The sequence below is a fragment of the Cetorhinus maximus genome, chromosome 23 (assembly GCF_964194155.1).
Source record: "Cetorhinus maximus chromosome 23, sCetMax3.hap1.1, whole genome shotgun sequence".
NCBI lineage: Eukaryota > Metazoa > Chordata > Chondrichthyes > Lamniformes > Cetorhinidae > Cetorhinus > Cetorhinus maximus.
The window spans coordinates 36,407,335-36,419,367 of NC_135901.1; the positions used below are offsets into that span (position 1 = coordinate 36,407,335).

At 45.7% G+C, this 12,033-nt stretch overlaps 6 protein-coding genes across 7 annotated transcripts in view; 2 read left to right on the forward strand and 4 right to left on the reverse strand.

Annotated features, from left to right (window-relative positions):
* Nucleotides 1–12,033, reverse strand: part of LOC144697525 (uncharacterized) — a 248,637-nt gene that overhangs the window by 148,741 nt on the left and 87,863 nt on the right. The window lies entirely within an intron of this gene.
* The window catches only part of LOC144697471 (uncharacterized), a 346,752-nt gene that overhangs the window by 123,196 nt on the left and 211,523 nt on the right, over nt 1–12,033 (reverse strand). The window lies entirely within an intron of this gene.
* The window catches only part of LOC144697557 (uncharacterized), a 280,480-nt gene that overhangs the window by 66,114 nt on the left and 202,333 nt on the right, over nt 1–12,033 (reverse strand). The window lies entirely within an intron of this gene.
* The window catches only part of LOC144697540 (uncharacterized), a 176,963-nt gene that overhangs the window by 26,143 nt on the left and 138,787 nt on the right, over nt 1–12,033 (forward strand). The window lies entirely within an intron of this gene.
* Nucleotides 3,438–7,455, reverse strand: LOC144697474 (uncharacterized). 2 transcript variants are annotated; one of them, XM_078569453.1, is made up of 2 exons: nt 7,331–7,455; nt 3,438–6,328 (listed from the first exon to the last, which is right to left on the reverse strand). In XM_078569453.1, the coding sequence occupies exon 2, from the start codon at nt 6,225–6,227 to the stop codon at nt 5,106–5,108; it is 1,122 nt and encodes a 373-aa protein (XP_078425579.1). In that variant the 5' UTR covers nt 6,228–6,328; nt 7,331–7,455; the 3' UTR covers nt 3,438–5,105. The 2 variants fall into 2 exon arrangements, with proteins under 2 accessions (XP_078425579.1, XP_078425580.1); XM_078569454.1 differs by having other exon boundaries at nt 7,313–7,449.
* LOC144697980 (uncharacterized) overlaps nt 7,687–12,033 on the forward strand; it is a 71,237-nt gene continuing 66,890 nt past the window's right edge. Inside the window, exon 1 of the mRNA XM_078569931.1 lies at nt 7,687–7,901. Coding sequence (XP_078426057.1) covers nt 7,687–7,901 — 215 coding nt within the window. The remainder of the gene's footprint in view (nt 7,902–12,033) is intronic.

A 12,033-nucleotide genomic window follows, 5' to 3' on the forward strand; every position in this document is an offset into this window, starting at 1 on the left:
GTGTGATCTCCCATCGGGCAGGTTTCCTTTTGTCTCTCCAGGTTGGATGATCAGCTAAAGCCTTGTCCACACACAAATCACAGACCCCATAATGAGACCGGGTAATTGGGAGAACAGGGGGTGTAAGAGTTGTGAGGGGGGAGGGAAGCATTGAGAAGGGCTAAGAATCATGAGGGGGTGGGGAAGAGTTGTGACAGACAGAATGGGGGATGCGATGTCATTTATTCACTGACCTTTATGCTGGAGTCAGTGATGGGGCCTCGAACCTCATTCTCTCGACACCCGGACCACTGGCAGGAAAAGAAACGCACGTGTCCTGGAGCCTCGAACCTGATGGCAGGACTGTCTGGGCTGAGTCTCTGTTCCAAATCCCCCATTGCTGCCTCGGAGCTCACAACCCCAATTCCTCAGCTCCCCACCTCACCGGGAATCGCAACCCTCTGTTTGAGATCCCCTGCTGTAAAATTGGGCCAAGGTTTTTGTTTGGAGTCTCCTGTCTGCAAATCCTCTCCCTCCAATATCCTGCAAATGGAGTTTACAAAGGGCATCACTGTCAGTACAGGATAGAAATTCAGAACAGAGAGTTCTAGTTTCTATGGAACATTTTTTCCTCTCTTGTTCCCCCAAAGCTGTAAATACCCATCTCACACACTCTCCGTCTTCCCTGAGCTGAAATTCAAACGCATCGCACCATCTCCACCATTTCCTTCCTCCATTCCCAGTTTTCTCCCTCCCTCTACTCTGGCTGGGTTCAGTTCTCCAGCTCCTGTGACTCTTATTCGGGTCCTCAGACTGACCCCAGCTGCCGTCCAGTGGAACACAGGAGGGGACCCCCTGTTGGATCTTATTCAGGCCCTAAAGCTGCACAGCTAGTTTCTGACCCTGGGATGGGTGGTCATGGTGCCCTCCTTCAGTTTCTGAATCAGTGATAGTAACAAAGCAGGATGGAGAAAGACTCATTTTGAGGGGTGACACTGCTGGAAGAATGGAGAGCTGGAGTTCACCTGGAAAAGGAGAAAAGTTTAAAAACAAAGAGCACCCAATGTGGGGCTCAAACCCACAACCCTGAGATGAAACGACTCATGCAGGACTAGACAGGGTAGATGCAGGAAGGATGTTCCCGATGGTGGGGGAGTCCAGAACCAGGGGTCACAGTCTGAGGATATGGGGTAGACAATTTAGGACTGAGATGAGGAGAAATTTCTTCACCCAGAGAGTGGTGAGCCTGTGGAATTCGCTACTAGTTGAGGCCAAAACATTGTATGTTTTCAAGAAGGAGTTAGATATAGCTCTTGGGGCGAAAGGGATCAAAGGATATGGGGAGAAAGCGGGAGCAGGCTATTGATGTTGGATGATCAGCCATGATCATAATGAATGGCAGAACAGGCTTGAAGGGCCGAATGGCCTACTCCTGTTCCTATTTTCCATGTTTCTATGCTCAACCAACTGAGTTAGTCAGGCAATCGGAAATGTTATATCCAGATATGTTATCACAATGAGATAACTGTCTGAATGAAATAGCTGAGAAGGAAATTGACCACCAGATGCCCAAGCGTCCAATGCTTTCCACTCAATCATTAATAACATCATTCACAGCTTCTGCTTCTTAGCTGCACCTCCTTCCAAACATTGTGTTCCATTTTCTTCTGGATTTTTTCCTGGGTTTAATTTTTATCTGCTTTGTGTTCTCATTTTGAAATCAGATTCGCATCAACATCCAACACAAATTGAATTGCAAACCTGACGGACAAACAATGGAAAACAAGTCACTCAGTAACACAGATCCCATGGTGCTCATATTCAGGTTCACAACAGTAAGATTTTCAATAAAATGAAAGGATTTTGCAGTGAAAGGATTGAGAAAGTTGGTGTGACATTTATGTGTGACTCACTCACTCGGGTATTCTGTAAATGCTGCTCGGAGGTTTGGTGACAGGGATATAAGCTAACAGCATTTTCCTGAGCCTGTGCTCGGTGTATTGGGAGGTTTGGCCCAGGTTGGAGTATCTTGTGTCCCAGGGATGGGCAGTAACCCGCTGATTGAAGCTGCAGTTGTTGCTCTCTGCTGGCAGCGGGTGATTGGAGAGTTCGGGGCCAGAATATTGCTGCTTTCCCCTGTGTTGTGATATGGTAGGTGGTATTTGCCAGGCTGACCAAATCCCAAAGGAAAACTTGGTCAGGCTATCACAACAATTTTGCAATTTGTATTTATTATGAGAAGGTATGTGTACTGAAGTCAGAAGTAAAGATTCCACTACCGCTTTTGGGGATTTTAAATATTAAATTAAAACATTTATTAACAGAAGAAAAGAAAACTTAAACACATAAGATTACAGTTACACAGTTAACTTCATTTTATATCATTTCCCAAAAGATTTCCACTTAGCTAGACTCACAAATAAACACCCATTTCCAGGCAACAGTCCTGATAGATTTTTAATCTATAAAACATCCATTAATATTCCTGCAAGGCACCCACTGTTGCTATAAGGGAGGTATTTCACAAGCTTCTCTCTTCCTCTCAGTCAACAATGGAAATCCAAGTCTTGTAAGAAAACCTTGCTGTCTGGAACAACCAGACACTTCTCTGGGATGGTGAGAAGTTGCTTCCTTCATAGGACTGTGTTCACATGGCACACTCTTCAAGATCACATGGCCAAAACCCTCATATACCCAATGTTTTTAAACTTTATTTTGAAGGTTACCTTTCCCAGAATCTAAAAACATTCATGTTCATTTTATGGCTACTACTTTAGGGAGAAATAAACTTAATAACTTTGCGTTATTTACTTATGCTCTTTGCCAGTTGTTAGTCTTCCTTTTTTCTCTCTTTAAAATTCAATAGCTAAAAATTCATCTCCTCATTTATCTCCCAATGCAAATTCCTAATCATGCTGTATCTACTGGTATCCCATCTTAGCTCACTCACCTCCACTTCAAAAATGTCTGCTTTTACACCTAATCCGCTTCATGATATAAACCTTGCAGTCTGACTGTCGTCACTCTACTTAAATTAGTCACACACACACACAACCTACACACAGTCTGCACAAACCTGCTTCGCAGTATCCCACAGTAATAAGGGAAAAAAATGATATTTTGTTTACACCTGTTTCACTCACGATGGAACTGATGAAGAGAGAATAATTTATTGTTTTGTTTGAATCCATAAACTTCATGGATTTCTAATGGGTTAGATGTAGGTAAAAGACAGCGGTTCTTCAAGGTACACTACAGCCCCAACAGCTCAATCAGCTCCACTCTCAGCTCAGGAGAGCTCAACAACTCCACATCCTGTCCACAGGGGAGTTCTCCTGGTGCAGTGGGACCAACATTCGTGCTTTAACTAACACCACCAAAAAAAAAACTGGATTAATCAGTTAGTCTGATTGCTGTTTGTGGAATCTTACTGTGCATCAAACTGAAACAGAAACAACTTGTATTTATAAAACACGTTTAATGTAATAAAATGTTCCAAAGTTCTTCACAGGAGTTTCATAAAGAAAAAAATTGACACAGAGACACAGAGGGAGATATTAAGGTAAATGGACAAAATCTTGATTGGAGAGGCAGATTTTAACAAGCATCTTAAATCAGGAGAGAGAGCTGGAGGGGGTGGAGAGGTTTAGGGAGGGAATTTCAGGGTTTCACACTGAGGCACAGCCACCAATGGCGCAGTAATTAAAATCAGGGATGTTCAAGAGGCCAGAATGAGAGGAGCACAGATACCTCAGAGGGTGAGTGATTGGAGATTACAGAGATCGGGAGAGATGAAGCCATGGAGGGATTTGTAAACAAGGCTATGAGCTTTAAAATCAAGGCACTGCTTGACCAGGAGCCAATGTAGGTCAGTGAGCACAGGGGTGATGGGGACTTGATGTGAGAAAGCTCATGGACAGCAGAGTTTTGGATGATCTCACGTTTCTGTGTGGGAGACGGATTGCATGTGAGAAGCTGGTCAGGAATGTAATGGAATCGTCAAGTCTAAAGGTAACATGGACACGGATAAAAGTTTCAGCAGATGAGCTGGGGGTGGGGTGGAGTCAGGCAAAATTATGGAGATTGAAATACCTGGTATTAGTGATGGTGTGGATATGTGGTCAGAAACTCCTCCTGGGTCAAATATGACACCGATATTGTGATCAGTGTTGTTCAGCCTCAGACAGTTCCCAGGGAGAGGGATGGACTCGGTAGTTAGGGAACAGAATTTGTAGTGGTGACCGAAGACAATGACATTTATCTTCCCAATTTTTAATTGGTGGAAATTTCTGCTTATCCAGTACTGGATGTGGGATAAGCAGTTTGATAATTTAGTAACAGTGGAGGAATGGAGAGGGATGGTGGTGAGGTAGAGCTGGGTGTTGTCAGTGTACATGTGAAAACTTACACGGTGCTTTTGGATGATGTCACCGAGTAGCAGCATGTAGATGAGAAATAGGAGGGGCCAAGGATAGATCCTTGGGGGACACCAAGTACAAGGGCTTTGGAGAGGAAAGGGAGGTTGGAGATGGGGCGGTAGTTTCCAAAGATAGTTGGGTCAAAAGTTGCTTTTTTTAGAATGGGTGAGGTGGTGGATTTAAAAGTGAGAGAGACAGTATCAAAAGGCAGAGAGAACCATTAACAATATCAGCTAAGATGGAGAAATTGGATGGTCAGCAGTTTAGTGAGAATAGGATCAAGAGGGCATGAGGGAAATGGGAGAGAAACTGGAGAAAGATGTGGGTTCAGGGCTCAGACAAGGGGGATCTTTCGGGGCAGTTTGTCCCGGTGGGCTAGTGGAAGGGAGGGAAGCAGCAGAGGCAGCTGATCGGATTGTCTCAATCTTAGTGACAAAGAAGCTCCATGGGCTCCTCATACTTGTTGTTGGAGGTGAGGATGGAGGAGACAGGGGAGAGGGAGAGTCCTTCAAAAGGAACTAACTTGTGTTAAAGATATTAAAAATATTTGACACAGTGTATTTAACACAAAGCTGATGTATTAGACTATTCTTCTGATAATAATAGCCCCTGTAACTGTGCTGGAGTTTATTAACATCAGCAGAAACATAATCCAATGAACCTGGTTCATTCCTGGATGTGATTAACAGCAAAATCCCATCACTGTAATTACTCGTGAACTCGCTGGTGTCTCAGCAGGTGGGATGACTGAGTGAACCTCTTCCCACACTTGGAGCAGGTGAATGGCCTCTCTCCAGTGTGAATTCGCTGGTGTACAGTGAGCTGAGATGATTGCCTGAATCCAGTCCCACAGTGAGAGCACTTGAATGGTCTCTCGTCAGTGTGAATACGTTGATGGGACATCAGTTCCCTGGAACTTTTGTAACACTTCCCACAGTCTGGGCATTTAAAAGGTCTCTTGTCAGTGTGAACTCGCTGGTGTTTCCGCAGGTTGGACGAATGAGTGAATCTCTTCCCACATTTGGAGCAGGTGAACGGCCTCTCCCCAGTGTGAACTCGCTGATGTTCAGTGAGTTGAGATGACCACCTGAACCCAGTCCCACACTGAGAGCACCTGAACGGTCTCTCGTCAGTGTGAACACGTTGATGGGACATCAGTTCCTGGGAACGTTTGAAGCTCTTCCCACAGTCTGGGCATTGAAAAGGTCTCTCGTCAGTGTGAACTCGCTGGTGTATCAGCAGGGTGGTTGAACTACTGAATCGCATCCCACACTCTGAGCAGGAGAATGGTTTCTCCCCGGTGTGAACTCGCTGGTGTGTCTGCAGGGTTGATAACTGACTGAATCCCTTCCCACACTCGGAGCAAGCGAATGGTCTCTCCCCAGTGTGAACTCGCTGGTGTCTCAGAAGGCTGGAGGACTGGGTGAATGCCATCCCACACTTGGAGCAGATGAACGGTCTCTCCCCAGTGTGACTGCGCTGATGCACATTGAGGTAATATGAGGTCTTGAACCCAGTCCCACAGTGAGAGCACCTGAACGGTCTCTCATCAGTGTGAACACGTTGATGGGACATCAGTTCCTGGGAGCTTTTATAACACTTCTCACACTCTGTGCATTTAAAAGGTCTCTCGTCGTTGTGAACACACTGGTGTCTCTGCAGGGTGGATAAAATAGTAAATCCCTTCCCACACTCGGAACAGGTAAACAGTCTCTCACCAGTGTGAGTGGGCCGATGAGTTTCCAGCTGGGATGGGTAACTGAATCCCCTCCCACAGTCCCCACATTTCCACAGTTCCCTCCCAGTGGGATCAGTGCTTTTTCCTTCCATGTTCAAAGGCCAATGATCCAAATGAATCCAAAGACTCTCTCAGATCCTGATCTGTTGTTTTGTTTCAGTTTCTGGACTGCAAATTCTCCCCTTCTAATAACCTGTGAAATTGATTTAAAACAGAAAAAAGGGAGTGAGAGAGGATCCACATAAACACAAAGGCAGGTTGTGAACCCGAGCTAATGAATAATTTATATGCCGGCACTAGGACAAAGTGAACGTTAAAGCTGAGAGAGAGAGAGAGGGGGGAGAGAGGGAGAGTGAGAGAGAAAGAAAGGAGAACCCTCAACCTCCACCACTTAGCAGGACCAGGGCAGCTGGTACATGTGAATATCATTACCTCCAAGTTTCCCTTCCGAGACACACGGCGATATAGTTCCTAGTCAGGATGGCGTGTGATTTGGAGGGGAACTTGCAGGTGATTGTGTTCCCATGCATCTGTTGCCCTTGTCCTTCTCAGTGTTAGAGGTCGTGAGTTTGGAAGGTGCTGCCGAAGGAGCCTTGGTGTGTTGCTGCAGTGCACCTTGTAGATGGTGTACACTCCTGACACTATGGTTGGAGAAAGTGCGGTGGTTCTCCTTCAAGCCAAGTAGATTGAAGGGAGATTTGATAGAGGTGTGCAAGTTAATGATAGGTTTAGATAAGATAAATAAAGAAAGGCCATTTGCAAGTAGGTTGAAGGGGGCAAAAACAGCAAATGCTGGAAAAACTCAGCAGGTCTAACAGCGTCTGTGGAGAGAAAGACATTGTTAACGTTTCGAGCCCGGTTGATTCTTTTCTTTTTCTCTCTGAAGAAAAGTCATCAGGACTTGAAATGTTAACTCTGTCTTTCTCTCCACAGATGCTGTTAGACTTGCTGAGTTTTTCCAGCATTTGCAGTTTTTGTTTCAGATTTCCAGCATCTGCGATATTTTGCTTATATCTCAGGTTGAAGGGAGATTTGATAGAGGTGCGCAAGTTAATGGAGGTTTAGATAAAGTGGATAAAGAAAAGCCATTTGCAATAACTGATAGTAAAAGGATTACAAGACACAGGTTAAAAATTTAGTGCAAGATCTAGAGGGGGATGCGAGGAAGTAATTTTACACAGTGAGAGGTAATGACCTGGAACTCAACACTTTCACTCAGAGGCCGACAATATCCAGGTCCTGATGAATGAAGTGATTCAGTCCCACTTAGATGTGACGTTTGGTGTGTGTGTCCCGTCTGAGAATCATGTTGTAATATCCTGCAAAAAAGTAGACAAAGTACAGACGGTCCAGGATAGGAATTGAGAAGAGACAAACACTACTCTTGCTTTGAGTTTGCTGTGTGTACATTCTCTCCTTCTAACCCCCTGTAAAAGGAGTTTCCAAAATCCATCCCTGTCAGTCCAGGATAGAAATTCACAACATTCTCTACTCCTGTTACCTAGACCAGGATTACCGCGCATGCGCCCTGCTGCACATTCCCCTATAAAGATGGCGGCCGTTGATCCGGGCCTGGAACATGTAGGAGTCGCAGCTGTTGCCGGTTTGGTGCAAACGCGGGACCGAGAGTTCCTAATTAGGGTCCTGAGTCCTGCACTAGGTGTTTATGAAACCTCGCAGTCCATATCGACTCCATTTCTCTCGTGCACTCGGCTGTCACTCACCCTTGCCCGCCTCCTTCAGCTCTCTCACTCCCCGGGCTTCAGGTACAATGATACTGCGCCTGCGCAGAGCCTCAGTTTTCGAGCCCCGCCCCTCGTTCACTCCGATTGGCTGGAGGACCAGCCGCTCCAGCACTGTCCTCCTGTCCCGCCCCCTCTTCCTATTGGTCCGGAGCTGCCGTCAATCAGCCGGGCATTGTGACGGTTTCAGATGGTGAGAGCGGCCACAGACTCAGCCTGACTTGCTGATTCTTGGCAGCATTTTCTGTTTGGGAATTAGAGCTAGAGATGGATGGTCAGTTCCCCTCTGTCCGGGGGGATTCACACTCATTTCCCTAGTGCACTGATTATCACCTTTACTTTACATGAGAAAGTCCCCGGTTCAATCCCGGCTGGAAGCTTTGTGTTTACAATTGATTTTTAAAAATTCATTCATGAGATGCTGTGGGAAGTTCAAGGATTTTGACCCAGTGACAGTGAAGGAACGGCGATATTTCCAAGCCAGGATGGCGAGTGACTTGGAGGGGAACTTCCAGGTGGTGGTGGTGTTCCCATGTGTTTGCTGCCCTTGTCCTTCTAGACGGTAGTGGTCGTGGGTTTGGAAGATGCTGCCTTAGGAACCTTGGTGAGTTTCTGCAGTGCACCTTGTAGATGGTACACACTGGCTGCGACTGTGTGTCAGTGGTGGAAGGAATGAATGTTTGTGGATGTGGTGCCAATCCAGTGCATTGCTTTGTCCTGGGTGGTGTCGAGCTCTTGAGTGTTTTTGGAGCTGCACTCATCCTGGCAAGTAGACAGTGTTCCATCGCGCTCCTGCCTTGCAGATTGTGGACAGGCTTTGGGGAGTCAGGAGGTGAGATATTCGCCGCAGGAGTTCTAGCCTCTGATCGGCTCTTGTAGCTGGACTATGTATATGGCTGGTCCAATTCAGTTTCTGGTAAATGGTAACCCCAGGATGTTGAAAATGGGAGATTAAATGGTAGTAATGCATTTGAATGTCAAGGGGAGTTGGTTAGCTTCTCTCTTGTTGGAGATAGTCATAGCCTGGCACTTATGTGGCACGAATGTTACTTGCCACTTGCCAGACCAAGCCTGGGTATTGTCCATAAGACCATAAGATGTAGGAGCAGAAGCTGGCTATTTGGTCCACTGAGTCTGCTCCGCCAATCAATGAGATCGTGGCTGATCTGATAATCCTCAACTGCACTTCCCTGCCTTATCCCCATAACCCTTGATTCCCTTACTGATTAAAAATCTGTCTATCTCAGCCTTGAATATACTTAATGACCCAGCCTCTACAGCCTTCTGTGGTAAAGAATTCCACAGATTCACTATCCTCTGAGGAAAGAAATTCTGCCTCGTCCATTTTTTCAATAGGTGCCCCCTTACTCTTGGATTATGCCCTCTAGTCCTAGACTTTCTCACAAAGGGAAACAACCTCTCAGCATCTACCCTGTCAAGCCCCCGAAGAATCTTATATGTTTCAATAAGGTCACCTCTCATTCTTCTAAACTCCAATGAGTACAGGCCCAACCTACTCAACCTCTCCTCCTAAGAAAATCCCTCCATACTCAGGATCAACTGAATGAACCTTCCCTGGACTGCCTCCAATGCCAGAATATCTTTCCTTAGATAAGGGGACCAAAATTGTTCACAGTATTCTCGGGGTGATCTAACTGCTGCCTTGTATAGTTTTGGCAAGACTTCCCTATTTTTATACTCCATTCCCTTTGAAATTAAGACCAACATTCCATTTTCCTTCCCTATTCCCTGCTGAACTTGGATGTTAGCTTTTTGGGATTCATGTACAAGGACTCCCAAATCCCTCTGTGCTGCAGCCTTCTGCAGTCTTTCTCCACTTAAATAATATTCAGCTCCTCTATTCTTCCCATCAAATTGCATAACCTCACATATTCTCAAATTATATTCCATCCGCCAAGTTTTTCCAGGTCTTGGTGCATTTGGACATGGATTGTTTCAGTACCTGAGGAGTCACGAATGGTGCTGAACATTGTGCAATCATCAGTGAACATCCCCACTTCTGACCTTATGATGGAAGGAAAGTCCTGCAGCGATGCCCTGAGTTGAGATGATTGACCTCCAACAATCACCACCCAGGACTCAAACCCACAGAGAGTTTCCCCCCTCATTTCCATTGACCCCAGTTGTGCTCGGGCTCTTTGATGCCACACTCGGTCAAATGCTGCCTTGATGTCAAGGGCAGTTACTCTGACCTTATCACCAGAGTTCAACTGTTTTGTCCATGTTTGACCGAAGGCTGTAATGAGGTCAGGAGCTGAGCGATCCTGGCAGAACCCAAATTGAGCACCAGTGACCAGGTTGTTGTTAAGCAAGTTCTGATTGATTGCACTGTTGATGACTCCTTCCATTACTTTGTTGATGATCGAGAGTAGAATGATGGGGCAGTAATTGGTCTGATTGGGTTTATCATGCCTTATGTGTACAGGACATACCCAGGCCATTTTCCACATTGCTGGGGAGATGCCAGTGTTGTGGCTGGAACAGCTTGGCTATGGGTGCAGTGAATTCTGGAGTCCAGGTTTTCAGTACTATTCAAGATGGAGATATTTGTGGAGCCTCCTCCTCTAGTGAGTTGTTTAATTGCCCACCGCTATTCACGACTGGATGTGGCAGGACTGCAGAGCTTAGATCTGATCCATTGGTTGTGGAATCGCTTAGCTCTGTCTGTCACATGCCATTTGCGCTGTTTGGCCTGCAAGTAGACCTATGTTGTATTTTCACCAGGTTGACATCTCATTTTCGTGTATGCCAGATGCTGCTCCTGGCATGCCCTCCTAAAGTCTTAATTGAACCAGGGTTGATCCCCTTGCTTGATGGTACTGGTAGAGGTGGGGGGAGGGGGGCGGGGGGGTGGTTATGCTGGGCCATAAGGTTACAGATTGCGGTTGAGTGCAATTCTGCTGTTGCCGATGGCCCACAGCACCCCATGGATGCCCAGCCTTGAGTGTCTAGATCTGTTCGAAACCTATGCTATTTAGCACGATGCTAATGCCACACCATACGATGGAGGGTATCCTCAATGTGAAGATGGGACTTCGCCTCCATAATGACTGCGTAGGAGGTGACTCCTACTGATGCTGTCATGGATAGGTGCGACTGCACGGAGTGATGAGGATGAGGTCAAGTATGTTTTTCCCTCTTGAAGACTCTCTCACGACTTGCCACAGACCCAGTCTAGCAGCTATGTCCTTTAGGAATCGACCAGCTCGGTCAGTAGTGGTGCTATTGATCCACTCCCTGTTACTGAGGAGGAATTAATCATGGGTTTAGTTTCATTTCGACCAAGCGGATGGAATGTTTCAAGTCGCTGACCTTTCTCATTGTGTCACCTGGAAAGTATGTTTGGGGACCTGGAATGTGGGAAGGGAAGAGGTGAAGGGCGGACGCTGCATCTGCTGTGCTTGTATGGAAATGATTCACAGTGATGTTCATAAAAAAATCAAGAAATAGGAGCTGGGGTAGACCATACAGCTCTTTGAGCCTGTTCTACGATTAAATGATCTTTCAGCTCAACTCCACTTTCCCGCCCCATTCTCATATCCATTGATTCCCTTAGTGTCCAATTATTAGTGAGATAATCTCTCAAATAAAGGATGATGAATAATAGCTCGAAACCACAGTCCTCTCTCCCACTGCCATGCTGATCCTTCCAACATACAGAAATTTGGGGCAATAGTGATGTTGATGATCAGATTAGCTCTGTCTCCATAGGTTAAATTGGATCGAGAAGCACTGGGGAAGGTGCAAAACAGATTTACTGGAATGATGCCAGAATTGGAAAGTTATATCAATCAACGAAGATTCAACAGTTTGCAAAGGTTTTGTTTGGAGATGAGAGTGAGATGACCTGACCGAGGACTTTAAGATAGTGAAAGGGTTTGACAGGATGGACACGTGGAAGATGTTTCCACTTGTGAATGGATGGAAATAAATATAAGTTAGTCACTAATAAATCTAATGTGTAAATCATGATCAATTTTCATTCACCAGAGATAATGCAGAATGTGCCAGAAACACTCAGCACATCTAGGAGCATCTGCATTGAGAAGCATTAAGTTTTCAGGACTATTCACTGATGCTATATTCCTCACTGTACCGGTACTACCAGATATGCTAAAAATTCCAGCATTTTCCA